Source organism: Dermacentor andersoni, chromosome 2 (genome assembly GCF_023375885.2).
Source record: "Dermacentor andersoni chromosome 2, qqDerAnde1_hic_scaffold, whole genome shotgun sequence".
Classification (NCBI taxonomy): domain Eukaryota; kingdom Metazoa; phylum Arthropoda; class Arachnida; order Ixodida; family Ixodidae; genus Dermacentor; species Dermacentor andersoni.
Window position 1 is genome coordinate 130,860,316 of NC_092815.1, and position 15,997 is coordinate 130,876,312.

At 47.1% G+C, this 15,997-nt stretch overlaps 2 protein-coding genes across 7 annotated transcripts in view; one reads left to right on the plus strand and one right to left on the minus strand.

The window, feature by feature from the left end:
- Nucleotides 1–2,159: 2,159 nt before the first annotated feature.
- On the minus strand, nt 2,160–4,000 carry LOC129383658 (uncharacterized). 4 transcript variants are annotated; one of them, XM_072286268.1, is made up of 4 exons: nt 3,507–4,000; nt 3,202–3,333; nt 2,841–2,908; nt 2,160–2,693 (listed from the first exon to the last, which is right to left on the minus strand). In XM_072286268.1, the coding sequence occupies exons 1-4, from the start codon at nt 3,935–3,937 to the stop codon at nt 2,587–2,589; spliced, it is 738 nt and encodes a 245-aa protein (XP_072142369.1). In that variant the 5' UTR covers nt 3,938–4,000; the 3' UTR covers nt 2,160–2,586. The 4 variants fall into 4 exon arrangements, 1 of the variants encoding a protein (XP_072142369.1); XR_011892565.1 differs by having other exon boundaries at nt 2,160–2,698; nt 3,202–4,000; XR_011892564.1 differs by having other exon boundaries at nt 2,160–2,698; nt 2,841–3,063; nt 3,202–4,000.
- A 233-nt stretch (nt 4,001–4,233) lies between these two features.
- Pgant5 (polypeptide N-acetylgalactosaminyltransferase 5) overlaps nt 4,234–15,997 on the plus strand; it is a 390,813-nt gene continuing 379,049 nt past the window's right edge. For all 3 annotated transcript variants that reach the window (XM_050187571.3, XM_055076249.2, XM_055076248.2), the window contains exon 1: nt 4,234–4,398. The gene's annotated coding sequence lies outside the window, so the exon portion shown is untranslated. The remainder of the gene's footprint in view (nt 4,399–15,997) is intronic.

The window sequence follows — 15,997 nt, forward strand, 5'->3', positions numbered from 1 at the left end:
ACAGGCTACATTAGTTAGTAAGGAAGAAAATGTACTCGTATGTGTCTGGAAAGAATTTGGAAAGATCATGTCCAGCAAGCCTGAGCCGTAGACAGAGAGAGCGAGAGATAGAGCTTGTATTTGCTTAACGTCTGGAGTAAGAACACTGGACTTAGAGTAGACCATTAGAATATGAAAGGGAATATTCTCCTAAAAAACAGTGGCCTATATGGCGCGTTACTGGTGAAAACAGCATGATGCGCAGTTGACTATGCATCTGTATTACACGCCGACAGAGCCCAGACTTTTCAACGTCATGTGGCAGCATATAAGTATTTAAGAACCTTGTAAGCTTATCGGTGCACCTTATGACATGAATGAAAACATTACATGTTCTTTTCGTGTACAAAACTAGGTGAAAACGCGAAACTATGTGTTCTTTATTTCCAGTTGAACGCACATATTTATAATATACTACAAATAATACTTCATATTACCTTTTACGCAAATGGCTTCCGTATCGGCAGCTCAGGGGCAGATGCGGGGAGCGGCCAGTACTAAGCAATGCAAATTATGTAGTACCATCTCCACTCGAAGGCTTTGAACAAGGAGTCATACATCCTAGGTCGTCGCCATTCACTACATGTGTGGCTCAAAATGGTGCTAGTTGGCCGGCACCGGTTTTGAGGCATTTGTCACCAAAATCACGGCGGAGTTACATTGGCGCTCAGTGCGAAATTCTCCCAGAAATCCTTCATTATGCATTTCGGGAGAAAACTACAGGGAACGCCATTGTACAGTGTGGTCCACTGTTAAAAGGAACACTCAAAGGTGTCGCTCTCGCTTTGCTGGCGTCCTACCTGCAAGTGACTGCGGAGGCAATGTCAGTGCACTGCACATGTGTGTCGAAAGGAGTCAGAGCTACCAACCAAAACTTATCTGCTGCAAATCTAGACGATTGCACTCTTGCGAGAGAGGAAAATCCGGACATACAGTGGACCGCTTTGTTCTTCGGGGCACAGAGACAACGCAGAAACATCTGTATGCACGTGAATGCACAGAGTTAGTGAACTGCAACGAATTTTATTGGAGACAGACCAAGGCCTGCAGTGACATTCCTATCTCCAGTTTTTAATAAGAAAATTATTTCGTTTCGCTTCAGCTATCGTAGCTCTCATGCTGTCATATCGTTTTCTCACTTCGCTATCGAAACCAAAGTCGGCTGACGTCTTTGAAGTTTCAGACGTAACTATTGAGTATGTGGTTGCCCGATTTTGATGCGTTCTGGTTTGCAATAGGTCGTGTTGCCACCTACCTCATTAGTTGGAATGGTTTGATCTAGGAGACTGGCCGAAATGCACAAGCGCGTCGATAGAGCTTATTTGAATAATGCCGGGATCCGCGGCAAATCACGGCCGCCTCGATCACGCGCGCACGGGGCTTGCTCCGGCCGTTCCATTCGGACGGAGAGGGCGTAATTGCGGAGAGTGGCGCGGCCGCTCTTTTCGCCGCACCGCGGCGCGCGTGCCCGACCCCTCGCCTCCCCTGCTATGGCTTCGCAAGAGGCGATTTGCGGCGCCTTGGACGTATTGCGTGATGAAGAGTGGCGGAAAACCGCGATGAATACAAATTTACACAAGAACACCAATTACTCCTGCGGCTAGGTATTTATTTTCTTACTAAGCTCCAGACGCTGCGGCCGCATGTTGCCCGAAGCGGGCACTCATGATGCCATGCGAAACGAGTGCTCCCCGGAAAACAATCATATCTGCGGGTTTTGGGCGCAGCAGGCCAATGAAAGCATGGAAGTATGGAAAGGCATTGCTTCTATATAAAAGAAGTGCCACGTCTCACGAGGCAACGCAGTAGTAATTTTTTTCCCCTGTGAATTCATGAACGTTTGTGCATGACGTACAAGATCGGTCAGAACGTCTTTACCGGTCAAAAAACAGCCTGGAAGGAAAATGGCAATTGCACTATGAAGAAAATGGGCAGGCGATGTTGCCCGCTGAGCTGTCAATTTTATATTCCTTAGGCGAGCTCATCACTGTTCCTCCTGTACGAGAGAATCTGCTCACCAGAGTCGACAGCCGCGGAGGGCAACGTCCTGTCGCTCTGATTAGTCTGTGTACTTGAATATCATGACTATATTCGTGGTAAAAATTACCAGCATAACAAAGTCAGTGTATGCAGGAATTTATTTACAATAAAAAGTTGTCAGCTCGCGCGCGCTCGAGCTGTTTAAACGCGCAAAACCTTTCGACTGAGCGGCTTAGTGATTAATTTTTTGCGATAGGCCACTCTGTCCCTAACAAGAGCAACAATGTTTGATAGGAGGGGCTTTATGAATTTCTTTGCCACTATTGACGATGTGACCGAGGCATGGTCTTCTCTTGCCTCGCATATAAATAGAGGACAACTCTCCAGATGCGGCAAAATCATTACCGTGATCTTCTTGCACACATCGTTTGTGCCAATACGTGGCACTGCGATGTCGATGGCCTTACTTTTACAAGAACAGCTACAACCTCGGGCTTTGGGAACACCAAACCTCCTCTAGTTCGGTGGTTAATAAGTCCCATCACTGGTGATATTGATGGTTCCGAATCATTCAGTCTCGGGCAGGCGCTGCACATCCTTTGTTCTTCTATCGCTTTCACGACGAAACCGGCGACGTATGCTACTGCAGCGGTTTCTACTGTTGAAGGCGGCCGCTGCACTGAAAAAGAAAAGGTAAGAACAAAGTGCTCATATATCAGGACTAATTAAGGAATATGGAGCTCCAATCCCGGCTTGAAAAAGTAATAAGCTCGAAAGGCTATTATAACTGCATGCGCAATACATGAAGTCTGCCTACTTACAGGGCATCACTTTCAAGGGCGCCAGCAAACTGTTGACATCATCCACGAAACTCGGTGGTTCACAAATGCTAGAAAACAAAACGGTACAGAAACTACATATTAGTGACCGGCATGAAAAAGGTGCAAAAGCATGGGGAAACAGCACTAGCTTGAAAGTAGGAAATCGCTAGTTGCTGCTGACACACTGCTTTGATCATCCGCAATATCGGGTGGTTCAGACAAGCTGAAAAACAAAACAGTGCAAGAACAAGAAGTTGGTTACCACTGTATGTGGTGTACAGAGGTAAAAGAACCAAAGGAAGCGCGCGTCCTTTTTGAAAAACTGACATCAAATAAATGGTGCTGCAGGGGATGTGCATACCTGAGTAGTGCACTACTGGTTTTAGCCGAGGTGTTCTGAGGAATGCTCGATGTGTCCAGTCCTGAAGATGTCCCGCTCGGCACAGCTGGATCAACTCTGCTCAATTGGGTTGATGTAGAAGCACTGTACATGCTGGAGAACAAAAAAATGAATACGACAGAAATGACATCAGAAGGAAAAAATGCCAAGAAAATTTTCTAGCATGTTCAGCACAGACTAGCATTAGTGAACAAGTGAAATTAAACCGCAAGAACTTCATATACAGTGAAATACACTTAACTTTGCAGCAAAACTTGTGTGCTTACCTCATAACAATCTGACCATTTCCAACATTTGATGCCTGCGATGCACACAGGATGCCAGTCCGGAGTAACTTTTCAAGGCCGAAGGTGACAGCTCTAGCGTCTAGACAGTCATTGCAACCCGCCATTTGACGCAAAGCACTGAACAGGACCTCAACCGGATCACTTGACAGATTTCTCGTGAAGACATAAAAGAACCCACTATCTAGCAAGTACTTAATACAAAGAACAGAAGACTTGCTTGTGAGCAGCAGTGCCTCGTAAGTTTCTGGGCTTAGGAATTTTTTTCCACTTGATTTGCAGGCACTGTGGAGACTCTCAAGGTACTGCGGGAATTCGTCCTCAAGCCAATTCAAGCGTCCATCTGTCGCAGAGAAGAAATGCATCTTGTCGGGCTTGTTGTAGGGCTCCGATGTATTCGCTTCTCCAAGCATGTGCCATGCCGCCGCGCCGTCGGCAGGAGTGGGAGAACAGCGCCGCTCCGCGGCGCGCGAGGAAACTTCTCCAATTACACCTCTCCAATGGGGTGCGCGCTGAATGGGACGGCCGGAGCAAGCCCCGCCGTGCGCGCGTGATCGAGGCGGCCGTGGGCAAATTTAGTTAGTTCTCGCCGTTGCCGCTGCAGGCTGAAGCGCCATGAACCATAGCAGTGCCACGGACCGCTAGTAGATGGCGGCAGCTCACAACAAAGCCTCGCTTTGAAGGAAATGACGTTGAGCACCCGGAAATTCGACAGGGCACTCGCGGTTCGCGATGGCCGTCAGCGGCAGTGTTCTACGTCTGTGAGCTCCGGAACAGGTGGGATTGTGAACAGTCTGTGCTCGTGAAACCCTGTGATTACCCGCTTCTGCGACGGCGGTCGCTGAGACCTGCGCGTGGGATATCTTGTTGACAGGTGAGCAAATTTTGAAGCGTCGCATCGCTGGTCTAAATCTCGACCGAAAAGAAAATGTGTCTAAAAGCGTTGTGCGGTGGAGCCGTCATGTGCTTCCTCCGATAGAGCCTGCGGTGAAAAGGAAGCGGGTTGAAAAACGGCGTCGTTCGGCTTTTGTCAGTATGCCCCGCGTTGTTCTGCGAGCTTCCTGTCCATTTAGCTTCTACGCAATTAACGAGGTCTTTTGCACTCATTTAGGGCCTTGCCACCTTTTTATCTATTTTTCCCCTCTCCTTTTGGCACTGCTCTGGACCCGTTGTCTGAGCAGTAGCTCCAACCGGTGCGCTAGCGGGACGCTTATCGACACCGCCGAAGGCGCTATCTCTGAGTGATTACCGCGTTATGGTCTGGCTTGTTTCTCTCGACGCCTGCAAGAATAGCCAGCAGTAGTTCGAGTGTAAAGGAAAGCTTTGTCCATAACGCGGCGAGAAACCCCAGCGAAGGTTTTGCACGAATCAGCGTCTTAACGCATCCTGTTCGATGAGAAACATAACGCGGCCCTCGCTTGACAAGTGAGCCAGGCGGTGCACTTCGCTCAGCCTTGAACCCCATGAAAGCGGCGGCATGTCTGGGAAGGGTGGACTGCCACGGGTAATAACCATGTACCGTCTCCGGCTACCTCGGTAATAGCCGCCTTTCGGAGAAAGCTCGAGAGGGCAGTTAACTTGGAGATCATTTTTAGTGGCTATGATGGCTACAGTGTCCGGCAATGTTTTCTGGGTTCTGCGGTACCCCACGGCCATACATGATCACTTTCTGATACCGAGAGAACATTACACAGCACGCTGTACGTCTCTTGAAATCGCCGGGCACACGTCAATTCATAGAATAGATGGCAATAGAGCACCTACTCCGAAGCCAGCGAGTACAGCTATTCAGTACTTTCGTTTTCCATTTCGCTCAGGTCTAATATGACCAGTGCCTGTATTGATGCAGTTCGATTCTAAAACTTGTACGCTGGATATTTCGCCGCGAAGTTGCACGTTCGTTTCGTGCAGTTTCAATTTCTATGCAGTACGTTATCATGCAAATAGCGTGATGCGTCACACGCTTCCGACGTCGTGCGTCAAACCAGCGACTCGCCTTGTATTCATTGGTGACCGATATTCGCCTATGTTCTTGCAAGCCTTCTCAGTGTGAGCTGTCTTCTAGAAAGAGCGGTGGTTTATCTGCGACATATCAGTGCCTCTTCGTAAATCTTGCTGGCCGCTTCGCCTTCCTTTGTTTCTTATCGTATTGCAATTAAGTATGTTGCAACAGTACAACGCAACGTTAACAAAGGCTGCAAGAGGCCTGCGTGCAAGAGCGAGTCTTGTGACCGAAGCCAGTGTCTTTCGCCGTCATCTGTCTAAGGCCGCACTGTTGCGTAATTGAGCACCAATTAGCGGAAAGAACGGGATGAACGATGTCTTCTGTATGTTCATTAATTTGATCCTATACTCTTCGATTTTTCTTTCTCATTGCCTCCTCTTTTGTTTTCGTTTTTTTCTTGCATAGCCCGTGCTCAATCGATCCATTTTGTTGTTATAGGCAGTGCAACTTGGCTGACATAATCTATCGACATTGAGCAATGGGCGGCTAATTAGACTTTGTGTCAAGCCTTCAGTGCAGCAACTCAGCAATTAAGTTTTGTGCCATCAAGAAGGGTAAAAACATTCTGACATTTCTTTCTTTTTTGTCTTCACGCGCATCGCTTTTTCGCACCTTCGCGGTTTTATATTAGGGTTCACCTCACAAGTTGGCTTTTAATGCGGGTAGCTGGAGTAGAGATAACTGATTTAGTAACCGGCTTTGAAGATTTTCAATACAAACTTTTTCTTTGCACCTTCGCAGTGTCTTAAAACTAGGTCACAAAAAGTGTTGTGTTAACTTCAAAGCCGTAATAATTGTACGGATATAGAGAAATTTGTTTATAGCGTGATAGGCGGGATTCAATGATTTTTAAATTGGGAGATCAACGAACGAACAAAAAATACGCGCTTCTTCCGAGATTATCATTCAACAGTTCCGATGAGTTTTGAATATACATAGACATGTGCGAACCTTATCTCCAGAAAAAAAGAAAAAGAATCTTTAGGATGGCGCGCTGACTACCTTGCATCAATTTTTACCCAACGCTCAAATGATCAAACAGTGGATGCTAAATATCATCGGATCGTCGCAGGACGACGTAGCTGACCAAATCTTTCTTCGTGTCCATGGGGCTGTGGTTAATTGCCAGGTGAATTTATTATGAGATGGCAAGTTATTTTCCGCTCCTGACAGCTACTTTGTTTCTTCAGTAGAGCCACTGCAAACATATGTTCATTCATTCCTCTTCTATGGTGTTTCAGCACGCCATCGTGTGAGAACTCATGGGAAAACTACCGACGCGAGAGCTCGTACTGCAGTCTTTTTGTTTGATTATTGTAGATTTACACACGCCAGCGTAATGCCATGAATCCGGTGCCTATTTAGAAGTCGCAGGATGATAGCAAATTGTACATTCAGCGCGAAGCTCGCGAGGTAGCGACATGCCCAAGGATTTCTCCAGCGCTATAAGGTGCAGGCTCACTGGCATTGCAGCATTTTGCCTGTTCACGTGGTGTCTTCAACAGGATAGCGTTGTGGTTAGATAATGCCATGAAGCCTTCGGGGGTCATTATTTGCAGATTGGTAGCCCCTCGCGCTGATTGGTAATTGTGTTTCCATAAGTTATTTTGGTCTGTGTACATCCTCAAATACATTTATTTTACGGACGGCTCCTGTATTTCTGGACGTCACCACATTACGCACATGTCACTTGTTGCACGGAGCGAACTCATATGGAAACTGGCTGCGCGTCTTACCGGGGTATTGTCTAGTGCGGACACTTCGTCCATCTGAGAGGGGAGCTGTCGCATTGCTGCTTAAGCCGTTCTCGCAAGTATGTGACCGTTACCAAAAACAATCAAACAAACAAGTAAGTAATAAATAAATAAATAAATAAATAAATAAATAAATAAATAAATAAATAAGATCCCGGAAACAACGAAGGAACTCCAGAGTTGCATACGAAAGTTGTCTGGTACCGCCGTACATTGGCTACCTCTTCACGCTCTTTGGCAACAAGGAACAGGTCGCATTCAGATTGCTTAGAATTGCACCCGCAAATTTAACGCACTCTGCAGGTGAGTAAAGAGAGGGAGAAAAGCGACAGTATGACGTGTCCTTCCGCGCCTCTCCCGCCACTTGTTTGTGGCCTGTGTTCCTGCCTCTCGCAGTAGCAGTTGTTGACGGGCGGCAGCCGAATAGCTTGATGGTCGCGCGTCTGCACGAAAAACTTCCACCATCTGCGATTCGCGGCCATCACGCGCGTCTGGATCGCAGGTTCGCCGTACCTGGCATGCATGCAGTATAGTGCCTCCGGCGCTGCGTTGTTGGGGCGTCTGACGGCGCTGGACACGTCGTTTAGTTCTGGGCTGCCCTGGCGGCCAAGGCGAGGAATCCGGTTCGGAGAGAAAGTAACCTGGCGGTTGTGGTGCCGTGTTTCCCTCCCTACGTAAATGGGGGGTTGAGGGGGAGAGGGGGGGGGGGAGTTGATCGCGGCCGACGTGGCCTTTCTTTGTACGAGGACCCCTACCCTCAACGCGCTCCCCTTTCCCTTTTCCCCAGCACCTGCCGCGGCGTCACCGTCGTCTTCGTGGCCCCAAGGCTACTGACCTTCCACGTTAAAAGAGCGTCCGCCGCGCACGCGCGATTCGTAGACGGCGTAATAGCGGACGAGGAGGCCCCGACGCAGGCAGCGCGCAACTGCCCCCCCCCCCCCCCCCCTCTCTCTCCTCGCTTCGAGGCGATGCTTTACCACGTGCCTCAGCGCTGCGGAAAGGGGACAGTGCCATGGCAGTGCCAGACGCCTTCCGAGTGCACCGACGGGCTGGATGAATTTGAATACTGTCGCGTCCCTCGGATTTGACTCGCGTACGCGGGTTATCACTTCGCGCTCGCGGTGATGTGCTGTCTGCGTGGTCAACCGCACGGGTGCGTTTATTAAGCCGTTCCGGCCCCTTGTGAGCCACCGTTGAGGTGTGTGGCAAAGGAACTGTCGGCATTGCATTCATTTCGTGATGAATTGTTTCTCCGTCATTTGCCAAGCGCCGTGTACCTACATTTGCACGAATCCGGCATAGTCGTTTCGAGTGGGCTTAGTCTGGTTGAAATGTGGTTGTTGTGATCTTGGAAGACGCCATCGAAATGCACCGAGGAAGCGCTTTGGGGGGAAGCGTCGTCGGTGCGGGTTGATTCTGCCGGACTGCGAGGAGTGAGTCAGCTCTCTACAGTTCAGGTATCTACCGACAGGCTAGCCCGCTGTCTATCCTCTTCCATGCCTTCTCAAGACAAAAATTGGCAGTTTCGCCCCAAAGGCGAAGCACTGACTACGATAGCAAGGTTTAGCGTTGCGGTTGAACTTCTCGGTCGTTGTTCCAACTATACGTGGGTCCGACTAAAGCGGACGTGATATACACAGGTACGTCAGAACTTCTGACACGCATAGAAGCTTTACCACAGGGCCTGTAATGACATCGAACAGGATCCACTACGCTGCCCGTAACGAGCCGCGCCAATAAAATTATACCACTTTCAGATTTGAGCTGTGACATTGTTTCGCACTTTTAATCTTTAATCGTCTGAGAACATTTAAATAAAAAGGCATGATCTGCGAGTGTTACGTGACGTTTGTGGGCTGCCATTCTAAAAATGCTGAGGAATAATTTAGTGAGAAATGTAAAGACCTGGTATGAGCAATTTTTGGGATAGAATAGTCGATATAACTCGCATATGCAGCATGATAATAACATATGGTATGACACATAGCATACATATACCGAAGTATGTGCAGAGCCTCAAGGCAACGACGACGGCCAAATTTCGCCTGGAGTGCCCACATAATAGCTATCGCAATAAAGACAGTGACAGGAAACCGCTTTGCTAAATTCATTTCGGTCATCCCGACTTCCGACTAGGTCCGCTCATATTCGTGGCCTCGCGTGAACGAGGCTGTTGGCCGTAGAAGGGCGTCGAATGGGGAAAAAAAGAAGGTTGCAAATGTCGATTTTCCTTCCAGGTCCTGTTGCGTTTTGCTTGTCGCAGGGAGCGGATTTCGGTCGTTGCGGGGAGTTTTTCAGCGCCTTGCAATAATTATACGAGCATTGGTGGAGACTGTGCGGCCTTCTCGTTGTGGTGCAATATATTTCATTGTGGGCGGGGCTGTTCCAGGTCGCACCGCGGTGCGCGTTGCTTTATTTCAGAGGTAGGCATTAATCATGCGTGCTTCGCGCAATTAGACCGAATGTATTTTTTAAAGTTTATTTATTATACATTTTTTTTTACTGCGGCTTAATATCGGTGATACGAATGCCTTGTGATAACAGAAGAGATATGTGTATGATCCAGAGCGCTCTTGCGCTAATGTGCTTCCAGCCAGCATTTAACAAGAAGAAGAAAAGAACTTTTTGCCGCCAGAGTGCCGCCCGCCATTCATATACCGTGTCGTCCAGACTCCATCAGTCAAGGAACACTTATTACTCCGCGACACAAAGAGTGTGACGGATTCCCCGCCTGGTGGTTTCCATGCATTTCGCTCCGAAATTGCCTCATATGTTCCGCACCCTTCTCATAAAGTATGTTTTTATCTCGTCCTTAGGTGCTCTTTTCTAAACGTCATTGAATATGATTTGAAAGAAAAAACTTCGGTTCATTAGTTAACTTATATTGTCGCACCGATGAACAGGGCTTAGGAGAAAGAAAAAAAGAATTCATAATCGAAGATAAGTTTGGACTCCGTCGGGGGCGCCTAAAAAAAAGCACCGAAATCTTGGTGCATTGTTAACCGATTTATACCCTTTAAGCTTCTTAACGGTGCAAATCGGCCTACAATTGGCACATATACACCCATAAGGGTGTATGCGTGTCATACTAAATAGAAGAAACGCCCTTTAGGGTGTAAATCTGTTTACAGTGTACGCGGGTGTTCTTTTGCATACCGCTTTCGGAAGCCCAGGGCGGAACCCACGAAGCCGTGCTTAGCAGCAGACTGGTTCGTCAAGCCCACACGCAAACGTATACGAAAACAAGCTCGAAGAAGCGTTCCACGCTTCAAAACCAGATGCGAAAGCCGAGTCGACTGTAGTTGCAGCGCAGTAGGTCGGATCGTAAATTATTTTGAAGTTGCGGATGCCACAACTGCTGTTCGTAAAGTCTCAGGTTTTATGAGACCTGCTTTGTTTTCCGCTTAGCTTATTACCCAGCTGACGCAGCTGCTGTATACGAGGCTGCGGAGAAACGCCTGACATTCGCGAGGCCTGCATGTGTCAGCGCGCAGCATTTAATGCGTTGCATGTAGGCTACCTCTCTTTAAAGCTGCGAGCGGATTCCTTTCTTCATTTTTTTTAGTATACTGCACATCACAGATAACGAACGAGTGCTCACCTTTCCAGACGCATTTCTGTAAGACACTGGAATTACCTGCATAAGATTCCCGTATGTCCTTTGAAACAAATACAGCATGACTTTTTCGCGGTGTAAGCATCATATCGACATCCACCTTCTGTTTTCCTGTTCAGCGGGGTTAGCAACCGGGACGGTGCCAGATAACGGTGCACCATGCGTTCATGGGTTCCTCTCCGCGTGTTCATTGATCGTATACAGGCAGCTGCGCGCATGCGCAGTAACCGTAACGCGCATACGGAGCCGGAGCTTCTCGGCGGCAACTCTGGCCCTTTCAGCCAGCGTGTGCACTTTTGTATGCGCGACTTGTCCATTATTATTTTTTTTTTCAGCTATAACAGCTGCAGTGGTGGAAAAAGAGCGCGCGAGGGAGATATAAAACACCGTACATGTATAACAAAAAGTAAATTGAGCCCCTTGCCTTAGTAAATATCGCCTCGTTTCACCTCAATGTGCCGAGGGGTGCTGCAGCCTGCAGGCGACCACTATGTATACTGAACTGTGTTTGACGGAGTGTAGAACGTTTTGTAAAGAGTGGCCCCGAAGCCAATAATAAAAAATGTGCACGTTCTTTCGACCGGTGGATTCTCTGTACGTGAAAATTCGACACGACTAACTGACTGACAACGCCGGAGGCTCGTTCATGTACCGTCCACCCGCAGAGGTCGCACGACCGAGTTCGCGACTGTTTTGGGTCAGTCGCGCTCGACCGCATCATTTTTCAGTCGTGCGACCTGCGGTCGCAGAGCGACTACACCAATCAGATGTTCAGGAACGGGACCTCTGTGTACGATTGCGCTTTTATTGCGCGATGATCTCGGTACGAGCAGACGTGAACGATGTAAATCGCGAGGCATTTCGGTGGGGCGACGGGCAGGCTGCGCTTGCCGACGTGAACGTCGGTTGCCGCGAGTCACCCCTCGGTCGCCACTCGCGCTCAGTCGAGCGAGCCCTCTCGGATCTCCGTGGCGAATGCGCCCTACTTTGAAATTGAGTTGCTGTGTAATTACTATCTCGCTGTAGGGAATGCGAAAATGATGTGCTACCAGCTTCACTTCTACTTAACGTAATCTTGAGCGCCTGATCTTGAATAAAAATGTGTATCTTTGACATATTTATCAACAATCTACTATAATTTCGTGACTGAAGGGGCTATACGCGCGATACAGCTGTATTCGATTTATCAGAAAGGCTTATCTTTCTCGCGGAGTTTGTAACAGCTGGACACCCGACATCGTGTTATCTTGCCTAATGCCAGCTACATTGCGAAACATCTATACAGCAATATAGTGCAAAGGAAGGCGGGGGGAGGGGGGGGGAGGACAAGAATAATGCCTCTTTGTTTCCGCGGGTCTTTGGGATCGTGTATCGACTAAGTTACACGTGAGCATATTACTCCAGTTGGTATCGGAGAAATGGAGAACAAAGAATGCGCTTGGCGATTGTTCTCTGGCTTTGTCGCCTATGCGGAGCGATCGATCACGGTAACTGACTGATCGAAGGCGAATAAAGAAAAATTGACCGCCAGCTTTCCGCGTAAAGAAACAATACAAATTTGAACGTTTGGGAGCAAACGTTGGGAGCGGCCGTTGTCGTTCGAGCATATATATATATATATTCGAAGGGCGAAGTTTCTTTGGTCCACCCTGCCTTACCTTATGGGCGGAATTCATATATGAGTTATAGGCAAAAGAGTAATAAATATGGAAAAAACAGCGATTCCAACGTATAAAACTGCCAGTCTGCGATTTGCGCCTGAGCGCCCGCCGCCTTGGCTGACGGAGGTTGACTGCTGCAAGCGTTACACAACCTGTATACACCGATGACTCACAGAATGGAACACCTTCGTTTTCCCTTGCTGTTGGGTTTGACAGAATACATTAAGCGCTTTGCGTACGCGATCGAGAACGAATCTAGCTATACGAATGTCATGTGTGAATGTCCCGTGTGAATTGCGAGAGATAACATGGGTGCGCGCTATACGACCCAGAAGCAATTTTGCAACTAGTTTTATTAAGGCGAAAGCCTTCCCAGGCTCATGGTGAAGTTTGTGTCAGCAGACCTGACCGCCGGAGTGTCCGCCGAAGCGTCATCGTGCCATAAAAAGACAGATTAAAGACAGAATGAAAAATGATTGATAGTGACAGTTAGTAAATGATAACGTTATAATAGAGATTGGTAGAGGTTAATAATAACTAGTAATGACTAATAATGACTACTAATGACTACTAATGACTAATAATGAGTACTAATGACTCCGAAATGACCAATATGTCTAAGGACGGATTGTAATGACCACAATTGATTACAAATGACTAAAAATGCTTACTAGTGATCAGCAATGACTAATAATGAATGAAATGACCAATATGTCTAACGTTGAATTGTAACGACTGCAATTGATTAGTAATGACTGATAATGATTGAAATGATTTGCAAGGGTCATTAATGACTGAAATGACTTGTAATGACTACTGATGACTATGATATGACCAACATGTCTAACGACGGCTTGTAATGACCGCAATTGATTACAAATGACTAAAATGCTTATTAATGACCAGTAATGACTAATAATGACTGAAAGTACTTGTAATGACTGGTAATGACTACGGAATGACCAATATGTCTAACGACAACTTCTAACGACTAGAATTCATTAGAAAAGAGTAAAAATGCTTAGTAATGACCAGTAATGACTAATAATGACTGACATGCCTTGTAATGACCACAATTGATTACAGATGACTAAAAATGCTTAGTAGTGAGCAGTAACGATTAAAACAAAGAAGAGAAAGAGAAGAGGCAGAGAGAAAGAGGCGAATGATAAGAGGAGGATGAGTAGGCTTTCGCCGTTCACCTCTTACGAGATATCTTAACAGACCCTGTACTTTTTTAACTCCTCTGGGCGGAAGTTTTGTGTGTGTGTGGTCATACATACAGTATGCAATGTGTGCTATATATGTAGGTACGTTACATGCATACGGGTATATACATGCATAATGTATAACGAGCTTAGATACTGCGCCTGATATGATGGTGACAAATTGGAAGAGGAGGAAGTCTATTCGCGCTGGTGCGCTGTTGTCGCGGGGACCCTTGGTAATATGCACGCATGCACAAATTATAACATTTTCTGGAGCCCACAATCCATAATGCATATGCAACAGTTACTTTGTCGGGGAAAACTCAGCACCGAAATATATAAAAAAGAAAGGACCACACCACTTTGTGGTGTTTAGTGCCCGACTAGCTTCCACGTATGGGCGTTACTGTTAGAATATATCTAAATGTTCGCACTTTATAGGTAATATAATGTGGGATTAAAAAAAATAGAAACAAGAGGCCTTGCTGTGGTAACGGCGAGAGGAGTTAAGTATTAAAAAAAAAAGTGTTCTCCTTTTCCGTCGTCTAAGCCGCGGGTGCAGTAGATGGTGATCAGCCCGAATTATGCCGCTTTCGCGCGCTGCCCTCGCTTCTTTCTATACTCCGAAATTCACGACGTGTCATTTCGGGAGCACGTTTTTCGGCCAAAACTTCTCGTGACCCTTAGAAGAAAAGCGGGAGCAATTTTACACTGCCTCAAGGCACTTCGTGTCACAACCATCGATAGCGCGTCCGGATTATGTCGAAATTTTGCGCCTGTCGCATCCTCTCCGACCGTCACCTTCTCCCTTGAGACACACACGTCGCAGCGCGCGTTACAGGTCGCCGGCGGCATATGCAAATTCACGGAAGACGACGTACACTTCGTCATGTATAATTAGTGCGTCGTAGCTATAGACTCGCGTGTCTGGTGGGACATCTGGCTCCTGTGCAAGTCTTTTAATTCTGGTGCTATATATATATATATATATATATATATATATATATATATATATATATATATATATATATATATATATATATATATATATATATATATATATATATATATATGCATGCATGCTTGGTGTTTTCGCCGTCGAGTGCGGCGAGGAATGAAGACGAGCAGTCATGGGATGCAATATGGACGCCCAGAGAAAGGGTGAGAGAGAAAGCGAGGATGGTGTACCTGCTCACCCCATCATTAGGAGCGAGTATCGGTGCCTTTGGCCTACGGCAGAAGAGTCAGACGGAACCGAAAAGAAGAGGAAGAGTAAATTACACCCGTTGGCCGGAGAAACAGGTTGGCTGGCTGCTGCCGCCCGTGTATTATACGAACGTCTCTCTCTTTGGCGGGAGTGTATTGCATGCCTGTATGTGGTGCGTGTATATGTGTGCGCGAGCTTACGGTGAAAATTGCGCATTCCTGTGACGAGTCGCGAAACATTCGCATGTCGTAGCGCTGTTCGGCAGCCGCTTGACGTTCGAGGTCTCCGGTTTTCGATGGCCGGGTGCGGCAGAACTTTTTTTTTTTTGAGTCTCGCTTCATTTTTATCATGACCCCACCGGTGGGCCAGCACTACTTGCCATGCTCCTCCGGTGTTGTCGGAGGAGGAGGATAAGTTGCTGCGCTGCATTGGTGAATTACGCTTCTGGAATAGCAAAAAAAAAGAAAGATATTAAAGAAAAACGCCCTTACCGCTAGAGCCAGAAAAAGGGTGCAAAGTCGAATTGCGACGTCGCTTCGATGTTCCCACACCAGCGCGCATGTGACGTCATTGATATTGACGTAGTCCTCACGGTCGGACCTGTAGGTAATTTTTCTACTCTATGCATGGTATTTTAACCGAGCCAAACACGGAACTTAGCGAGTTTAGAGCGCATTTGCTGCGTCGCATTGGCACACACGCACAAAAAAAAAAAGCCCTATGTAGTTCGCGACGTCACACTGACGTACAGATGCAGCGCCTCCCGCGAGTGACAGGAAGGAAAGAGAGAAAGAAAAAGCTTTCAACCTAATTTCTTTTTGTCTAGTAATCAACCTCTTACCACGAGCTGAACGAATGTCCTGAAAAAAAAAAGAAAAACTAATAACTTTTATTAAAGTTAAATTAATTTAGCGCTTACATTTACTGTCCATTAAAACGGATGTCAGCTGCTGAGTTACAGTGCCGTAACAGGCCTGTGGATATATTCAAAAATAATAATGACAAAGGGGGGGAAAAAGGGA